Source organism: Oncorhynchus clarkii, chromosome 15 (assembly GCF_045791955.1).
Source record: "Oncorhynchus clarkii lewisi isolate Uvic-CL-2024 chromosome 15, UVic_Ocla_1.0, whole genome shotgun sequence".
Lineage (NCBI taxonomy): Eukaryota > Metazoa > Chordata > Actinopteri > Salmoniformes > Salmonidae > Oncorhynchus > Oncorhynchus clarkii.
Genome location: NC_092161.1, coordinates 32752153 through 32772295, shown reverse-complemented (window position 1 = coordinate 32772295; position 20143 = coordinate 32752153). Strand labels below are relative to the sequence as shown.

General features: G+C 42.3%; 1 protein-coding gene across 3 annotated transcripts; it reads left to right on the top strand.

Annotated features, from left to right (window-relative positions):
• The first annotated feature begins 3719 nt into the window (after positions 1-3719).
• Positions 3720-18052, top strand: LOC139367223 (MAF1 homolog, negative regulator of RNA polymerase III b). Of its 3 annotated transcripts, none has more exons than XM_071105440.1 (8): positions 3720-4267; positions 5490-5578; positions 14246-14374; positions 14631-14793; positions 15936-16057; positions 16141-16260; positions 16714-16806; positions 16967-18052. In XM_071105440.1, exons 2-8 carry the CDS (start codon positions 5496-5498, stop codon positions 16989-16991), a joined length of 735 nt encoding a protein of 244 aa, XP_070961541.1. In that variant the 5' UTR covers positions 3720-4267; positions 5490-5495; the 3' UTR covers positions 16992-18052. The 3 variants fall into 3 exon arrangements, with proteins under 3 accessions (XP_070961541.1, XP_070961542.1, XP_070961540.1); XM_071105441.1 differs by having other exon boundaries at positions 3726-3796; XM_071105439.1 differs by lacking the exons at positions 3720-4267; positions 5490-5578 and adding an exon at positions 9951-10154.
• The last annotated feature ends 2091 nt before the right edge of the window (positions 18053-20143 follow it).

Genomic DNA, 20143 nt, shown 5'->3' with positions numbered 1-20143 from the left:
ATTTTCAGATATGACACGTTTCTAATTTTGACAGAAAGACATTTGCTTGGCTAGCTATAGCCTAATGTTAGCTAGCTAACATTGAACTTGGTTGTTTAGCTACCTGCAGATTCATGCAGATACTTGTGTGGTAGCATAGGCTACCACGTTTATAACTGTTTATAACTATAACGGCACAAAAATGTGAGCTTTTTTAGGGCTTGAGTTCATAAAAATGTCTTTAATGAAGGGCTCATCAGGCTCAGATAGCATCATATATAAATGTTCATGCAGATCAAAGCTCTTATCAAATCCAGACATATTAATATGCTTAATGTGCTTTAAAAAGACACTTCCGGTTTGGGCGTGAAATACCAAATTCCCTGGGAGAAAAGTGATTATTCTAGGGATGGAACATTTGTAACAATATTCAAACCTAGTCTGTAGCTTATTCTTTAGATGTTCAGCGCTGGTGATGAACCATGATGTGCAGGCATAATCAAAGAGACCCTGAACACTGAAACATGCATGAGAGCATCAGCTGTTACGGACGACTGTGTGATCACACTCTCCGCAGCCGATGTGAGTAAGACCTTTAAACAGTTCAACATTCACAAGGCCGCTGGGCCAGACGGATTACCAGGACCAGTACTCCGAGCATGCGCTGACCAACTGGCAAGTGTCTTCAATGACATTTTCAACCTCTCCCTGTCTGAGTCTGTAATACCAACATGTTTCAAGCAGACCACCATAGTCCCTGTGCACAAGAACACTAAGGTAACCTGCCTAAATAACTACCAACCCGTAGCACTCACATCTGTAGCTATGAAATGCTTTGAAAGGCTGGCCATAGTTCACATCAACACCATTATCCCAGAGATCCTAGACCCACTCCCATTTGCATACAACACCAACAGATCCACATATGATGCAATCTCTATTGCACTCCACACTGCCCTTTCCTACCTTGACAAAAGGAACACATATGTGAGAATGCAATTCATTGACTACAGCTCAGCGTTCAACACCATAGTGCCCTTAAAGCTCATCACTAAGGTAAGGACCCTGGGACTAAAGACTTCCCTCTGCAACTGGATCCTGGACTTCCTGATGGGCCGCCCCCAGGTGGTAAGGGTAGGTAACAACACATCCGCCACGCTGATCCTCAACACCATCATTAAGTTTGCTGATGACAACAGTGGTAGGCCTGATCACCGACAACGATGAGACAGCCTATTGGGAGGAGGTCAGAGACCTGACCATGTGGTGCAAGGACAACAGCCTCTCCCTCAACATGATCAAGACAAATGAGATGATTGTGGACTACAGGAAAAGGAGGACCGAGCATGCCCCCATTATCATCGACGGGGCTGTAGTGGAGCAGGTTGAGAGCATCAAGTTCATTGGGGTCCACATCACCAACAAACTAACATGGTCAAAGCACACCAAGACAGTCGTGAAGAGGGCACGACAAAACCTATTCCCCGTCAGGAGAGTGAAAAGATTTGGCATGGGTCCTCAGATCCTCAAAAGGTTTTACAGCTGCACCATCGAGTGGTTGCATCACTGCCTGGTATGGTGCGTGTAGTGCGTACAGCCCAGTACATCACCAGGGCCAAGCTTCCTGCCATCCAGGACCTCTATACTAGGCGGTGTCAGAGGAAGGCCCTAAAAATTGTAAAAGACTCCAGCCGCCTTAGTCATAAACTGTTCTCTCTGCTACCGTAAGGCAAGCATTACCGGAGCGCCAAGTCTACATCCAAGAGGCTTCTAAACAGCTTCCACATCCAAGGCATAAGACTCCTGGACCGCTAATACACATGCATTCAGGTCCGACTTGGCGCAGCCAGCGCCATCAATAAACGAGAGATATTTGCCAAATTATCCACATTTACGTTTATTTAAATACATCCCATAACAAATTACAAAAACACTATTCCTTGTGTTTCCTATTTTATTTATTGTTTTTTAGGTTATTTTCCTAAAACAATAATTGTCCACCTCATGGTTCAGCTGTCGGAGATTGGAGAACTAAATGCATCAGGGTATTGCATGCATAGGCCTATAGGCTTACTGTAGGTGTCCACTGTATGAAAATAAAATGTATATAAAAAATGGCCTATATAAAGGAAGAGATGTTTAGGCCTAGCCCCAGAGAGATAGATATGTTGGCGGCATGCTGTGACACGGACATGCATTTCTTTGTCAGATGGCTACTGCGTCTGCTACATAGATATATATGTATCTGAATATTTTGTATAAAGATAATCATTTTATTGTTGGGTTATAGGAGTAACTATGGTAAGCCTGAAACATTCTTCCTTACCTCAAGTTCAACTGTCAGAGTCAGTTGGAACGCCGGTGCACATTGCATTCATATTATAGGCTTGCAGTAGCTAAAGCTTAATAATGTGTGGTATGATTGTGTGGTATGATTTTTATGTGTGGTAGTTTATGTGTGGCATGATTGCTAGTTAGCCTATTGCAGATCTAAACAAACAATCCACCTTCCAGTATTGTCACTATGAATGGTGGATAGAGGGCTGGATAGATTAAAAGTTAGCACAGAGAACACTATGAATGCTGGATAGATGAAAAGTTAGCACACAGAAAAGGATACCGCATAATACCCTGACTACACCGCTCGCATCGTGTGCGCCAGCGTTGCAAAATAAATTTAGAAATCTATATTATTCAATTGTTGCACCCACACTGTTAGAAGTCAGTTCTATTTGTGACGCAGATCACACTGCAAGTCCTGCCTCTCCCATCTCCTCATTGGTTATACCCACGTGGGTGACTGAAAGTCGAACGAGGTCAGTGGCAGTAATGCACCTAATTTATGAAAGTTGACAATCACAATATAAAGTCAAGAGAAGAAAAAGCCTAGAAGGAGGAAAGATGACCAGAAACGATTTGGTTGACAATTTTATGTGTGGATTAATTGTCGGAGTAGAGGACCTTGTGCATTTCAGGTAAAATAACTCAATGTTTATATCCCAGGACAAATTAGCTAACAACAGCAAGCTAGCTAAATATGACAAATTAACTAGCTAGCTAAATTGACATAAATGTTGAATGCTTTTCGACCTGTCCCTAAATGAATGTAATTGGGTCAGTTATCTAAATATTTTAACCTGTGTGTTGTGATCACGTTTGTTGTGGGGGGAAATGCACTCCCTCCCCTGTGCCCAATAAATTTAAAAAAAACACACACACACAACCCTCCAAAGGAAAAAAAAGTTTGATAACCCTCCTCTACTTTGGACCACCTCTCCCCCGAATAAATTGCGATCTGTCCCTTACCACTGATGAAATGATCGGAGCTGACCCTATACTACAAGCTGTGTGGGTTCAGGTCTTGCAGTTTCTTCGCTTTTCTGACAGTTATTGAGTCTTATTTACTTGGTGTTTCATGATTGCAGGTAATCTGTAAAAAATATTTTTCCCGTTGTCATTCCTGCCTTGTTAGAACAGACACATACTGCACAGAAATCGACTATGAATCAACTCGTTTTAGGCATTGTTATCATGCAGTTAAGGGTTGCCACTCAGCTTTTGTTGTCGGAAGAATTGATGCCTTTGACTTCCAACAGGGCCGTACGTCGCCTGTCAATCTAGAATTATTAAACGACACACCATTTTGACCAATCATAACCATCAGTGGTTTATAAGGACATGTCAGTCAGCCATTCAGAGCACTAGAAAGCGACACTCAAAATAAATAGGTGTGGTCTTTGACAATGAAAATGTAATTCGTGGTTTACAGTGGGCGGGGGTTAAATACAGTGGATTTATTACGTTTTCATCGACACTGGTGTGTGGTGTGCCTTCAAATGATCAGTATTGCTCATCAAAAATTGCACAGGGACTTTGCGAAGTAAACAGAAGCAGTGCAAGGGATCAAGTCGATAAGAAAAGGCGACTTGATCTGACAGAAACTGTAGCTAGCTAGCTAACGTTAGCGTATCTCGGTCAGCGTAAATCTGTCAAAAGGGATGCCGCTGCAATCCAAGTCAGACGGATTCAGGGGTTCTTTGGATTTGATGTCTAATTTAATCGGCATAAGAAGTTTTTCGATAAAAGCTTTACCGATAAATCAATCTCGTACGAATATCTTTTTAAATTGCTGAAGTTTAGGAACTAACTGCTCTGACACAGTCAGTGCTTGCTAGCTAACTTGCATAACAACAACAACATCTGTTGCTCGTCCTCGCCCGCTAAGAGAAACATAAGTGAAATTGGTAAAGGCATTTCCGTTTCACAAAGAGCGTCGACGTTATCTTTGGTAAGAAGAACGTTTATGTGAAATGTGTAGATTAGCTAGCTACTGTAGCCAACTACCTAGCAAGCAGAGGTTTAGTGGGGGATGGGTCAGCTAGACAGATGTATGTTATGATGTATGTATGTTAAGTTTGGTATAGTTACATGAGAGATGGAGGATACTTAAGTAGGGTGTTTGATCAGGGTGGATGGGTTGACATAATGCGAACGTCTAGCAACCCAAAGGCTGTAAGTTCCAATCTCATCACAGACAACTTTAGCAACATACTACCTTTTTAGCTACTTTATAATTACTTAGCAATTTTAGCTAACTTTTAACCACCTAGCTAGAATTCGTAACATGTATGTTTTGCAAATGCGTAACATATTTTGCAAATTCGTAACATAATACGAATTGTAATTCATATCATATGAAATGGGTGATGGGTTCCACAAACTGACAGTGGTGGAAAAAGTACCCAATTGTCATACTTGAGTAAAAGTAAAGATACCTTAATTGAAAATGACTATAGTGAAAGTCACCCAGTAAAATCCTACTTGAGTAAAAGTAAAACTAAGTTTGGGTCTTAAATATACTTGCGTATCAAAAGTAAAAGTACAAATAATTTCAAAACCATTTTTTAAATGTATGGATAGCCAGGGGCACACTCCAACACTCAGACTTAATTTACAAACAAAGCATTTGTGTTTACGTCTGCCAGATCAGATGCAGTAGGGATGACCAGGGATTTTCTCTTTTAAGTGTGTGAATTAGACCATTTTCCTGTCCTGCTAAACATTCAAAATATTATAAGTACTTTTGGGTGTCAGGGAAAATGTATGGAGTAAAAAGTATATTTTCTTCAGGAATGTAGTGAAGTAAATTAAAACGTAAAAAAAATATTAATAGTAAAGATATCCAAAAAAACTACTTCAGTAGTACTTTAAAGTATTTTTACCAAAGTACTTTACACCACTGCAAACTAACCTTACGAAAAGTAACATTTTACTAAATGGAGTATCTTGGATTTACTTACAGAATAATACAAAATGCTCTGAGACCAGGTTGCATTCACATATTGCTGAAAACCTACTCCACTGGGCTAATTTGCTCAACCTGCCCCTGTCAAGTAGATTAATAACTACACCATAGGGATAACATTTATTTCATACTAAGAAAGCCGTGAAAAAGTATTCTTAAATGGCTGATGGACTGTCTATTTTAACATTTCCCTTTCCTCTCACAGGCAGCAATGAAACTGTTAGAAAACAGCAGTTTTGAAGCTCTGAGCTCTCAACTCTGTGTTGAAACGGGAGAGTCTCGCATCCTTGGAAGGTAATTACCATAACAGCACTAGGCCAGCATCATCAGTCAAAAAAAATGACCTCATATCTAATCACTTATCACAAAGTGTTTTGTAACGCCTGCTTTACTGTTGCATGACGAACACATACAGTACCATTCAAAAGTTTGGACGCACCTACTCATTCAAGGGTTTTTGTTTCTTTTTTACTATTTTCTACATTGTAGAATAATAGTGAAGACATCAAAACTATGAAATAACATGTATGGAATCATGTAGTAACCAAAAAAGTGTTAAACAAATCAAAATATGTTATATTTGAGATTCTTCAAAGTAGCCACCCTTTGCCTTGATGACAGCTTTGCACACTTGCCATTCTCTCAACCAGCTTCATAAGGTAGTCACCGGGAATGCATTTCAATTAACAGGTGTGCCTTAAGTTAATTTGTGGAATTTCTTTCCTTAATGCGTTTGAGACAATCAGTTGTGGCAAGATAAGAGGTTGGTATACAGAAGATAGCCCTATTTGGTAAAAGACCAAGTCCATATTATGGCAAGAACCGCTCAAATAAGCAAAGAGAAACGACAGTCCATCATTACTTTAACCTCTCTGATCTCCCCATCCCGGATCCGGTATCAGGAATACAGACTCAAGCTCATTACCATAACGCAACGTTAACTATTCATGAAAATCGCAAATGAAATGAAATAAATATGCCATCTCTCAAGCTTAGCCTTTTGTAAACAACACTGTCATCTCAGATTTTCAAAATATGCTTCTCAACCATAGGAAAACAATAATTTGTGTAAAAGTAGCTAGCTAGCGTAGCATTTAGCGTTAGCATTAGCGTTAGCATCCAGCACGCAACATTTCAACAAAAACATAAAAGCCTTCAAATAAAATCATTTACCTTTGAAGAACTTCTGATGTTTTCAATGAGGATACTCTCAGTTAGATAGCAGATGCTCAGTTTTTCCAAAAATATTCTTTGTGTATTAGAAATAGCTCCGTTTTATACATCACATTTGGCTACCAAAAAAACCCGAAAATTCAGTCCTCAAAACGCTAACTTTTTTCCAAATTAACTCCATAATATCGACTGAAAACATGGCAAACGTTGTTTAGAATCAATCCTCAAGGTGTTTTTCACATATCTCTTCATTGATATATCGTTCTTGGAAGCATGGTTTCTCCCCTCAATCAAATGGAAAAGTACAAGCAGCTGGCAATTGCGCACCGAATTCCACGCAGGACACCAGGCGGACACTTTGGAAAATGTAGTCTCTTATGGTCAATCTTCCAATGATATGCCTACAAATACGTCACAATGCTGCTAACACCTTGGGGGAACGACAGAAAGTGTAGGCTCATTCCTTGCGCAATCACAGCCATATAAGGAGACAATGGAAAACAGAGCTTCAGAAATTCTGCTCATTTCCTGGTTGACGCATCATCTTGGTTTCGCCTGTAGAATGAGTTCTGGGGCACTTACAGACAATATCTTTGCAGATTCTGAAACTTCAGAGTGTTTTCTTTCAAACACTGTCAAGAATATGCATAGTCGAGCATCTTTTCGTGACAAAATATCGCGCTTAAAACGGGAACGTTTTTTATCCAAAAATGAAATAGCGCCCCTAGAGATCAGAGGTTAAGACATGAAGGTCAATAAATACGGAAAATGTCAATTACTTTTAAAGTTTCTTCAAGTGCAGTCACAAAAACCAGCAGTGATGAAACTGGTTCTCATGACCGCAACAGGAAAGGAAGACCCAGTCACCGCTGCTTCAAAGGATAAGTTCATTAGTTACCAGCCTCAGAAATTGCGGCCCAAATAAATGCTTCAGAGTTCAAGTAACAGACACATCTCAACATCAACTGTGTGAATCAGACCTTCGTGGTCAAATTGCTGCAAAGAAACCACTACTAAAAGACACCAATAAGAAAAAGAGACTTGATGGGCCAAGAAACACGGGCAATGGACATTAGACCGGTGAAAATCCGTCCTTTGGTCTGATGATACGGTCTGTGATTTATTTAGAATTCAAGGCACACTTAACCAGCATGGCTACCACAGCATTCTGCAACAATACGCGATTCCATCTGGTTTGCCCTTTGTCCCACTATCATTTGTTTTTCAACAGGACAATGACCCAATAAACCTCCAGGCTGTGTAAGGGCTATTTGACCAATAAGGAGAGTGATGGAGTGCTGCTTCAGATGACTTGGCCTCCACAATCACCCGACCTCAACCCAATTGAGATGGTTCGGGATGAGTTGTACCGCAGAGTGAAGGAAAAGCAGCCAACAAATACTCAACGTATTTGGGAACTCCTTCAATACTGTTGGAAAAGTATTCCAGGTGATGCTATGAAAGCGACCTGTTGCACCCTCTACAACCACTTTGATTATTACTATTATTTGACCCTGTGGGTCATCTATGAAGGTTTGAATATCTTGGCCATGTAGTGTTATCTCCACCTGACACAGCCAGAAGAGGACTGGCCACCTCTGAGACTGGTTCCTTTCTAGGTTCCTGCCTTATCCAAGGAGTTTTTCCTAGCCACCGTGCTTCTGCATTGCTTGCTGTTTGGGCTTTAGGCAACCCTGTTGTTTCTGTGTAGCACTTTGTGACATCGGCTGATGTAAAAAGGGCTTTATAAATACATTTGATTGAAGCGGGTTGAGAGAATGCCAAGAACGTGCAAAGCTGTCATCAAGGCGAAGGGTAGCTACTTTGACGGATATAAAATATATATATTTTAACACTTGGTTACTACAATTCCATGTGTTATTTCATAGTTTGTCTTTACTAATATATTCTACAATGTAGAAAATAGTACAAATAAAAACTCTTCAATGAGTAGGTGTCCAAACAGTTACTAAATGTACTGTCCTTTAGTAGGCCTGTGTGTGAACCGCAAGTGCATGGTGACAGATGGAACTGTAGGCGGCTACTACTACAGGATCAGCTGTTCATGGACCATAACACACCTCTCACCCTACCTCCTCTGTGGATGGTGCATGCATTCTGTGCCTCTCTTCGGGGGTGTATTTCTTATTGGGTTAATAGGCTGTATTTTTAAAAAGGCAAGATTAACACTTTGAGGCTCTCTGGGAGCGTCAACAATACCATAACCATACAGCCTATGAAGAGTAAAGTCAAAGCTGAGGACACTGCATATGTAAACACAGAGGTAAACAACAAACTGTCAGAATAATATGGTCAACTGAACTCCCACAGAGGTGTGTCTCTGTGCTAAAGATGTGGTGTAACAGTAGGAGCAGGGATTTTACAAAGGACTGTAGGTTGTGGAACCAGTCGGAACGGTGCAGGTGGTGGTGACTCCTTTCATGGTTCTGACCCATGGGGGCAGTGTGACCCAGGACAGGGTGTCCTCTGACAGGCCTTTGTGGCTATTTTTATACTGTAATGGAGAGTGGTATGGAGCATACACACACTCACAGCTGGGCACTGATGGTGTTTAGCCTGCTGCTTACTGGATTAGTATGGCCCATGATGGCAGCAGAGGCCAAGCTGGCACAATTTGACTCTGAGGCTGACTTCTTTCCACCCCAATTAAAAGCCAAAGTCTGCAATTACTCAGAAATATTCAACTGGACCCATAATGATACAAAACTGAGCATACAGTCTCATGTTTGAGGTTCACATTCTATCATAGTTTTCCATAGAATGACTGTTTCTGGATAAAAATGTTTTATTTAACCACAAAGTCTGTTACAAATAGGCCTACACACACACAAGCAACTATCCTATATAGCAGGGGTGGGCAAACTTTTCGGCTCAAGGGCCACATCGGGACTTTGAAATCTGCATTTTTTGGGGGGGACAAATTGTTTGTTAAAATCAAGTGGTACAGCTGTCTAAGGCAGTGCTTGAGGCATCACTACAGACCCGGACTGGGAGACCCATGAGGCGACGCACAATTGGCCCAGCATCGTCCGGGTTAGGAGAGGGTTTGGCAGGCCCGTGATTTCCTTGTCCCATTGCGCTCTAGCGACTCCTGTGGCGGGCCAGGTGCTAGCACACTGACACGGTTGCCAGGTGTACAGTGTTTCTTCTGACACGGTGCGGCTAGCTTCTGGGTTAAGCGGGCATTGTGTCAAGAAGCAGTGCGGCTTGGTTGGGTCGTGTTTCGGAGGACGCACGGCTCTTGACCTTCGCCTCTCCCGAGTCCGTACGGGAGTTGCAGCGATGGGACAAGACTATAACTATCAATTGGATACCATGAAATTGGAGAGAGAAAAGGTATTTAAAAAATTTAAGTGATTGAAGTGCCTGGCGGACACACCAGCGCCTCTTCAACCTCAGGAGGCTGAAGAAATTTGGCTTGTTACCAAAAGCACTCACAAACTTCTACAGATGCACAATCGAGAGAATCCTGTCGCCTGGAACGGCAACTGCTCCGCCCACAACCGTAAGGCTCTCCAGAGGGTAGTGAGGTCTGCACAACGCATCACCGGGGGCAAACTACCTGCCCTCCAGGACACCTACACCACCCGATGTCACAGGAAGGCCATAAAGATCATCAAGGACAACAACCACCCGAGCCACTGCCTGTTCACCCCGCTATCATCCAGAAGGCGAGGTCAGTACAGGTGCATCAAAGCAGGGACCGAGAGACTGAAAAACAGCTTCTATCTCAAGGCCATAAGACTGTTAAACAGCCACCACTAACATTGAGTGGCTGCTGCCAACATACTGACTCAACTCCAGCCACTTTAATAATGAAAATGGATGGAAATTGATGTAAAAATATATCACTAGCCACTTTAAAAAATGCTACTTAATATAATGTTTACACACCCTACATTATTCATCTCATATGTATATACTGTACTCTATCATCTACTGCATCTTTATGTAATACATGTATCACTAGCCACTTTAAACTATGCCACTGTTTATATACCCTACATTACTCATCTCATATGTATGTACTGTACTCGATACTATCTACTGCATCTTGCCTATGCCGCTCTGTACCATCACTCATTCATATGTACATATTCTTTATCCCTTTACACTTGTGTGTGTATAAGGTAGTAGTTTTGGAATTGTTAGGTTAGATTACTCTGGTTATTACTGCGTTGTCGGAACTAGAAGCACAAGCATTTCGCTACACTCGCATTAACATCTGCTAACCATGTGTATGTGACAAATAAGAAGAAAAAAAAATAAGTAGAGGTTTATTATTATTGTTAAAGGGACTGCATAGGTGTAAACAGATATTTTTGTGAGCGATAGCACTTGTGTAGCAGAAATATGCAGAAAGTAGTTTTGAACACATTTTATTGAAGGGAAACCATTAGTCTTGAACTTTTTTGGCAACATAGTGATGTTCTTATACTGAGCAATGAGGAATTAAACTACAAAATTCTAGTCTTCTCCCATTTTTTTTTTAACCATTGCCCCCACCCACAAGGTGTATAAACACATTAGATTGATACAAAAAAAATGTGAAGAACATAAATCAATCAACTCCAATTAGCACATGTAGGACAGTATGTAAGTGTGTGTGCATAGACTTTGCAGGTGTATTTCTCACACGTGCAGCACATAGTATTTATTTTACAGTCCTTCTTTGGGAGTCAGAATTGGCATCTCCTCCACTTACCTGCTGCAGCCTCAGGTGGATCAGGACAAGATGCAGCCCCCAGAACAGCTTTCACAAGCTCTGCAGAGGCTGCTGTGCGGGGGAGGCGCTCCCTTCTTTGAATGTGTGGGATTACAAGTGCCTTTCCCAGCTGCTCCAGGAACACCCTCTTGTTCCGCTTATCAGGCATCCAGGTAGGGTTGATCTTGTTCCATATCACAAATGCATTGTATGAGGACACAATGATGTTATGGAAGATGACCAGGGGCCAGCAGGCAGTCATCCTCCTGCAGCTGTAAGTTCCAATCGACTTGTCAAGGCCTCCCTCCTTTGTTGTGGTTGTAGTCCAGAATGATGGCTGCCTTCCTGTCCTCACGATCACTTATCTCAGCCGTTTTGTTCAGTGTGCTCAGGAGGACCACATTCTTGTTCCTCTTTGGGAGGTAAAAAACTAGAGTGGTGATGGGGGTGAAGGTCTCTCTCCCCCTTGTTGAGGAGTGCAGGGGGGAGTTCTTTCTAACTGCCAACCATGGTGATCTTCCTCTTTAGGAGCTGTTGGCTGACGTCATAAGAAGTGAAGAAATTGTCACACGTGACATTGTGCCCCCTCAGTCCATCTGTCACATCAAGCACAACCCGCATCCCCTGGTTCTTCTCCGGGCTTCCACTGGTCGGCTTCCCTATGTAGACTTGCATCTTCCAATCGTAACTGGATTGTGCATCACAGGCCACCCATATCTTGATGCCATACTTTGCTGGCTTGCTGGGCATATACTTCTGCAAAGGACAGCAACCTTTGGACAAAAGAGATTACTATCAGCAATTAGTATCAATGTCACAGAAAACAATCACAAATCAATGATTTTACAGCAATATATAATAAAATGAACAGTGAAAATCACATTTCAGATATGAAAATAAAAATGTACCTCTGAATGGAACCAGTTGCTCATCCACTGTTACTTCAGGCCCAGGGTTGTAGAGGTATGGCAGAAGCTCCACCCACTTCTCCCAGACCTCTCTTATGGCTGCCAGTTTCTCTCTCATCTTGCACGTCTTGACTCACTGCTATCAAATCGTAGCATTCGGAAAATCGTCCTTCCACTCGCAGCATCTCAGACACTACATGTAGCCCTTCGCCTCGGGAGCTATACACAACTGCTAAGATTAGCAGCCCTATGTAGGCACGCAGGTCAATCTCATCCATCATTTTCCAGTTGTCTCCATATTTACAGAAACTCTTCAAATTTGTGATCTCCAGGAAGATTTTTTCCGATGGCTGGTGTGATGAACTTCTAGAATGTTGAGCCGATGACCTGGGCATGGGCAACTGCCTGTCTTGTGGGCCCTGGGGTCATTCTTACGACATTTTGTGCTGCCATCCTACCCTAGTTGTCATAGTGACAAGGACCAAGTTATATTTTTGTCAAAGAACAGCAAAAGTGTCCCTTTCAGCTTGGGGGATTTCTTCCTCATCTGAAGATGATGCATTGTGCTCTGGGTTGTATTCTTTCCCATATTCTTCAGATACCTCCTCCTCTTCTAAATCATTGTTCTCTTGTTCCTCCTGGGTATCTGGAAAAAAATCAGATCTGTGACCTGTTGGGCACTGAAACGTGCACTTATGACTACAGCAAAGATAACCTTTTTATAGCCTCTGACTGCATTCCCATTAGTAAACAATGCTTTCAATAAATGTTAATTTTGTTGTTTTTATTTTGTCTGAACTTGAGTCGTGTTTTTTCCTGGAGGGATGATGCTGCACATGCACAAAGTGTTTGTGTGCTACTGATTGAACTCAGAAAAAATAATCTCTATTTCTGTGTGTGTGTTTGTGGTGTGTAAATTATTTTATAACTGGCGGGTCAAAATGACAATCTTTATACCCCAGTGGGTGCAGCTTTCATGGAAATATGAACAAAGGTGATGTTTCACTTTTTCTAATGTTGGGGTCATGCTAGGAAAAGTCATATAATTTCAAGTTGATAAAATATTATTTGGGGGATTTTCTCTGCTGTTAAATATAGTGGCGGGTCATTTTTTTTACCCTTACACAAGGGTTAAGCTAAAGTGTACTGTTAGCTAGCTGGCTGGCTCCTTAGCGGAGGTTATTATTAGTTTCCCAGAGCGGTTTGCTTTTCTAGTTAGAGCTTAATGTTAGGCATTGTTGGCACTTTGTTTGTTGTTGTTTAACTAGCTAACGTTACGTGACGTGTGTACAACACCCATTGAATATGGCCGGTGTCAGTAAATGTCTGCAAAAAAGTGTAATGAAATTGTTGCTAGTAGAGCTGGTTAGACTGTTTTATGTTATCCAGAGGTGAACAAATCATCGGCCACAGCGTCAAGTGTGCGCTCCTAGAGCGAAACGAGATGGGTGGGGCTAAAGCTTTAGAGGGTGTGATCGATGCGGAATGGGTGTAGACAAAGAGCTCTTCACTAGATACCAAAACATTCAAAGGCCATTTTCTCAAAAGTGAGTTTACAAGTTGATCAACTTTCAAAGCAGAATTACTTTCCTCAAATGCAGTATATGACATACCATTTTGTAGCTCAGTCTCTACTTTTGATCCAATGTAAAAAAAAAAATGTAACCATTTCACATTTTGCTACATAAGACCTACTCAATCCAGGTGGTGAGTCCCATTTGTCTGTTAATGGAAACTAGCCAGTCATGTGACACTCACCCACTTGACCTTTGCCCCTTCCTATAATTAGATTGGGCCACAGTGTGTGTGAGCCAGAGTTTGAGTTGCACAACCTCTTCTCTTGCATAGCTAAGGTTGGGGGGGAAATAAACATGACCAGACCCTGCACGACTCCCTCAACCTAGTGCCATTCCATCCACATCCCTCAAATGGAACTCAATGAAACAGACAACCGAGACTTGTTCAAAGCAATAAACAAAGAAACATACAATGTGGGAGGGCCAGTAGATGAGATACTGTACGGTTTGCATTATTGAATTAGGGACATGATTAGTTTGAGACAATACCCATGTCCTCCGCAGTCAGTAAATTAATGGAATTCCACTTTTAATACAATGCCAACAGTTTAACTCTGGGTTTTGTCTCTCTCTTTAGGATTGAGAGCTACTCCTGCAAGATGGCTGGTGATGACAAGCACATGTTTAAGCAGTTCTGCCAGGAAGGGGAACCACATGTCCTAGAGGCCCTCTCGCCCCCCCAGTCCAGCGCCACGAGCCCACCCCAGTAAGGACCACAGCCACACAATGTTTTCATAACACAGGTCTGATCACTAGGAATGAAACCGATACCAATGGGGAGGGATTACCTGTTTTTGTTTTCCATTGTGAAATGTTTTCCTACAGTGCGCACTAATGAATACTACTCTGTAGATACTGGTGTTGTATCGCACTGTCAGTTGTGGCACGTGAATGGAGAATCTTTTTTTTTACTTCCCAACCAAATAACTCCACTCTCTACTCATCTCCATTGTTTTGCGCAGACTAGGGAAGAGCAGTGACGATGGTGAGAACCCTCTGAGTGACAAGTGTTGCAGGAAGACATTGTTCTACCTCATCACCACGCTCAACGAGTCATTCAGGCCCGACTACGACTTCAGTACAGCTCGGGGACACGAGTTCAGCCGGGAGCCCAGCCTCAACTGGGTCAGTAGCGCTACCTCCGTTCCTCTCATGATTAGACCACATTGGGATGACTTTAAACCAGCTCAATTAAAACAGCTGTTCAAGGCTCATTTCAGAATTGCTCACATACAGATGCTCGGAATCATCCCATGCAAGTCCCGGGAGCACATTGTTACAAATCCATACACATAAGGGGGAGATGGTTAATTTTCTACAAGGGCCTTATGGAATATCACAGGCTGTAAGATAGAGGTGTCAAGCTCAATTCCTGGAGGGCCGTGTGTCTGCTGGTTCCTTTTTATCACCTTTCGGTTTGTCTAATTAAGACCTCGACAACCAAGTGACTTACTAATAACCTTTCAATTATAACCTAACTAATAAATCATCTTAATTGATCAAACAAGTACAACAGAGGCCCTTCAGGAATTGAGTTTGACACCGCTGCTGTGAAGGCCTTGGCAGACCGGACGATTTTAGCCGTAGGCTCTGGCAAAGTTCTCGGTGTCAGATTTGTTTTGCCTTTGTCGTGTGGCTAGTGTTACGAGCCGATCCCGGTGACTGACCAATAGGAACATGGCCGGCACAGAGTATGCACACAATAATACGATTATTGTGAATAGTCAAATTTGTATAATAGTTTGATTGAAACTTTTACATGCTGTGCAAGAATAATGATTTCCCTAATAATCATCTTGTTTAGGCTACCTGATGGGGTTTTGAGGAATGCACAACATCTCCAGTCCAAATAAAACGTTCTACCACCATGCGACCATGTTATTTTGGGGAAGTCGATTTTTGATTCTGAGTTCGGACAATAAGTTTTGTATGTGAACTTTTTCTAAGATGTATTCTTTGTTTTTCCAAACTCACTTCACTCGTGCATAAGCATAGACTGAGGCTTTCGCTGCTGGTGTTGGCACATGCCCAGGGGGAAATACACCGCTGACAACCTGTATCTGCTGACGTAGCCTCGCAAGCCAATTGCAGACCTGAAGAAAGTCGTACAATCTGGCCAGGTTGATATCAAGATTTTAATTTGGTAACGTCGCACAGTGACGTGATAATCGCAGAAGTCTGAATCCGACATACAGCCTTTAAAGAGGTCTATTCATCTGTAAGAAGAATGAGAAGTTGTAACGATTGTGTACCGTGCCTCCATCCAGGTAACGAATGCAGTAAACGGCAGCCTGTACTCATCAGTTGGAGTGGAGTTCAACTCCCTGGGGCCAGAGCTGTGGAACTTCATCGACCAGGAAATTAGCCTGCAGGAATGTGACATATACAGGTGTGTAAATGTACATGTACAGTGTGTTTTCTGATTCTTGTTTGTATATGAAGTATATTTATATGTCCCCTCTTTGTCCTCAGCTACAACCCTGACCTGGACTCAGACCCCTTTGGGGAGGAAGGCAGCCTCTGGTCCTTCAACTACTTCTTCTACAACAAGAGGCTGAAGAGGATTGTATTTTTCACCTGTCGCTCCGTCAGGTGAGCAGCCACAGCGGACCTCACTCTGTCTCCATGCGATCTTTGACAAAACAAGAGTTTGTTAGTTCTTACAGCCAGTATGAAATAGTTGGTGGCCTGTGGATGAGTTTCTATGGTCCCTCAACTTTGTTATAAAATCAGAAAATCTGTCTCGCGTTGCTGGTATGAATTTCTCACACCAAACTAGCATATTCTACTGTTTCTGGAGGGCGGGGGGGGGGGGGTGTGGTTTTCACTATACAGCAGCAGGAGTTGATGGTGCTTGATGTGCTGAGGCAGCTAAAGCCTGTCTGGTCTCATGTGGTATGGGAGTGTAATCCATTACCAGGAGGACAGAAGGCTAGGGAAGGGGACTGAACAGATCAACTCCAAAAGCAATTTGTCAACCAGAGAAAACCGATGTACCGCTATGATTGAATAAGGAGTCATGATATTTCTGCTTTATTTCCAAAGTGTCCTGAGTGGCCGCGGTTGTCTTGACAATGAGTTGGACATGGAGCTGAATGATGATGATGAGGAGGAGATAGAGGGATTCACCAAGGACAGGTGGGATCGTTTTACTATAGTAATGTTACTACCGGCTTATACTCTAGTGCACATATGGGCCTCTGTCTTACATATATAGTTTCATCAGTGCATGGGGTTGCATGTGTGTTTTGTCTAGATAGACATGATTGACACTACCTTGTTCTCTCCTTGTCTTCAGGTTCCCCAAAGCTCTCTGTGTCTAACGCTCTCCCGATGGAAGACAAGCCCATGCAGGCCGATACATCCTCCCCATTTGTTTTTTTTTCCCCCTCTGTCTCAATGTTTTGTAGAGCCTGACCCAGAGAGCCATTTGCGCATTTAGAGGAAGGATATCCCCGACAAGTGCATGTTTCACATCAGCTGAATCCAAACCATACCGTGAAGGACATTTTTGAAATGCCCATGGTTTCTTGTCTCCCTTTTTACTGTGATTTTTATCCTCCATCATGGTCCCTGACTTAAGAATTGACCCTATGCCTGGTTTATGGTCAAGAGAGACCATGGACAGCTAACCCTGACGAGCACATTTTATTTTATTGAAGATCCCAGCAATCACTAAGTGGAGATGATTAAGTCCACAGTTCAACGCCATCATTAAAGGGGAGGGGCTAATTGCATCACTGTGTAGGTCCAATCTCACGCTGCCACACTGGTTAAAGGGTGGTACAACGAGAGCCAATCCGATTGTCTATCCAGCTGATTTCCATTTGTGACTGCTTCCTCCGAGGTGTGGCTTTTATGTTCGACAGTGACGTTACTGTGAGAACTGAACTTTCATAGCACTGCGTTTTTGAAACATGCAGCATTTGTAATGGAACCTCGTAATATGTTATGTTGAATCTACTGCAAAAAAATTATCTAATCCAATTTTATTTGTAAAAAAAAAATGATTGAATATCTACTGCACACGACCTTCTGTGGATGTGAACTTGAGATGGCACTGCCAAAGAGCAATACAACATATCACTTTCATAAGACTCACGTCTATCAATAACCATATTCCCTCTGCATAATGTTTCCCTTAGATTACCTCAATCATGTCGTAAAAACTTGTACCCATATTCCACTGCTGCAATCGCACGCATCCATTTATTGTATGCTCTGTTAAACCTGAAAGGCTTTGGTTTGAAGAGCTACTGAACGCGGGCAGCAAAGTCAGTGATATTTCCAGTAATTGTTCATGTTCTACAGTATTTTTAGGTTAAAATACCCTTTTATCTATGACCTGTTTTGATTAAACTGAATAAAGTTGTTTGAACCAAAATGTCTTGTCAGAGAGGAGTGGACACAGGCAACATAATTACTAATTAAAATAGTTTGAACAGTAATGACTTGTGATACAGCAGTACAAGATAAGAGAATGTCTTTACACAACTAAAATTGTTCCTATGGACATTGAGTGGAGCCTGACCTTTGCATTAAAGAGACAAGGTGTGGCATCAAACACTTGCACCTATTACGACAGCACACTGACCGACAAGACATTGGTTATATTTGAATCACTTAATGAATGTGGAAACTACTATTAAAATAAGTCATAAATAGCTGACTTCAGTCTTAAAACAGTATAGCAGGTGGAGACGAGATCTTTGTAGACAGTGTTCATCAGTCTGATGTTCCAGGTGATTCAGTATTTAGGTCTGGTTTACTCTGAGAAAGAGCACTCTTATCCCCTTCAATTATAGCGTCCGCACACGAGCAGTGCTATTGAGGCCTTCTCCATTTTGAAGTAGTCAATTTCTTTCTACGTCGCTGAGTTGGTAAACAAGCTGAAAAGGTATATATTGCCATATGGAGTATTTGAACAGATATAAAGCCAAGGTTTGAGATTTACTGCCAGCTGATTCCTGATGAGCTGAATGGAATTATGTAATCCTTCCTTAAGCCATGGAAAGTCCCACCCAGTTGACTATTTAAAAGATGGTGAAAGTCCTCAATGGCAGTGCCCATGCGAAAACAGGCTTTTGCGCACCAGAGTCCTCTATCATTCTCTATGGGTTTAGTGAGCTCTTTATGGCAGAAATCACATGATGATCCACCTCCACACTGTCTCTTGGGGTAGGCCCAGCAATGCTCAAGCCATTTTATTTCAATCAGGAAAGAGGCAGAGCACAAAAGGCCTCATAATGGTAAACTTTCATAAAATTATTGGAATGGCACAAGAAATACTTAGCACCACTGATTTACCTTTTACATGTTCTTAAATTGGTAAGTGTCACTTTAACCTTGGAGACTTGGATCTTGAAGACTGGAGAAAAGGCAGGTAGGATCAGGGCTAGAAAGTCCAGAAACAGGACTGGGGGGCAAGTAGAGGTTGACTTCAGACAGCTGGATGATAAATAGAGGGGCTCAGGACCCCTCATACAGTGGGAATGCAGCAAACAGAAACATGCACGGTAGCGGGTTAATACCTCTTTCCTCCCTGCACACGTAGGCAAGGGTGTTCTCCTTCCTCCCTCTGTGACCTGATTGAAGCCAATGCAGCTGTTAAGGCACAGGTGTCAAACTCATTCCGCTGAGTGTCTGCGGGTTTTTGCTCCGCCCTTGATTGATAAATGAAGGTCACTAATTAGTAAGGAACTCCCCACACCTTGTTGTCTACGGCTTAATTGAAAGATTAACAAAACATCTAGGCAATTCCAGTCCTCGTGGGCCTGATTGGTGTTACACTTTCCCCCCCATCCCTAGCAAACACAGCTGATTTAGTAGACTAATTGTATTATATACTGAAGATCATGATTGGTTGATTATTGGATTCAGGTGTGTTAGCTTGGGCAAAAGTGACACCAATCAGGCCCCAAGAACTAGAGTTGCCCAGGCCTGTTGACTAGACCCCCCCCCCATGGAATGCGTTTGACACCCCTGCGCTAAGGGCACAAGTAGCTCACTACACATTATCACAAGGATGGAAGGCTCAAGTTTTCTGCTCCTTCCTCCCTGTGTGAACTTAGTGAAGCCAATGCAAGCTCTAAAGGCGCAAGTTGCTCACTATACATCAACACAATGAAAGAAGTCTCCAAGTTGCTGCTCATTCCCCCCTGTGTGACTTGAGTGAAGCCAATGCAGCCTCTAAGGCAGGGTACCCCCCGCCCAAACATTTCACATTGAGTTTTAACCCTAAACTGGCACACCTAACTCAATTAGTCAACTAATCATCAAGTCTTTGACTAATTGATGAATTAATCAGGTGTGCCAGTTTAGCGTTAAAACTCAAATGTGAAACGTCTAAGGGGGGCAAGGACAGGGTTAGGGGAAACCCTGCCTTAAGGGGCCACACACACTGAATGTGGAGCTCCTGTCATTTGTTCAGTGCTGTGTGGTTTAGGGATCACCCACTGGTGGATGTCTGATTGCT

What these genes read in the sequence shown, in the direction of transcription:
- LOC139367223 (XM_071105439.1), top strand. Translation starts at nt 10,069, where the DNA reads ATGTCACAGGAAGGCCATAAAGATCATCAAGGACAACAACCACCCGAG. An exon ending in GCTATCATCCAGAAGGCGAG is followed by an intron (nt 10,155 to 14,245) that starts GTCAGTACAGGT and finishes CTCTCTCTTTAG; the next exon opens with GATTGAGAGCTACTCCTGCA. An exon ending in CAGGAATGTGACATATACAG is followed by an intron (nt 16,058 to 16,140) that starts GTGTGTAAATGT and finishes CTTTGTCCTCAG; the next exon opens with CTACAACCCTGACCTGGACT.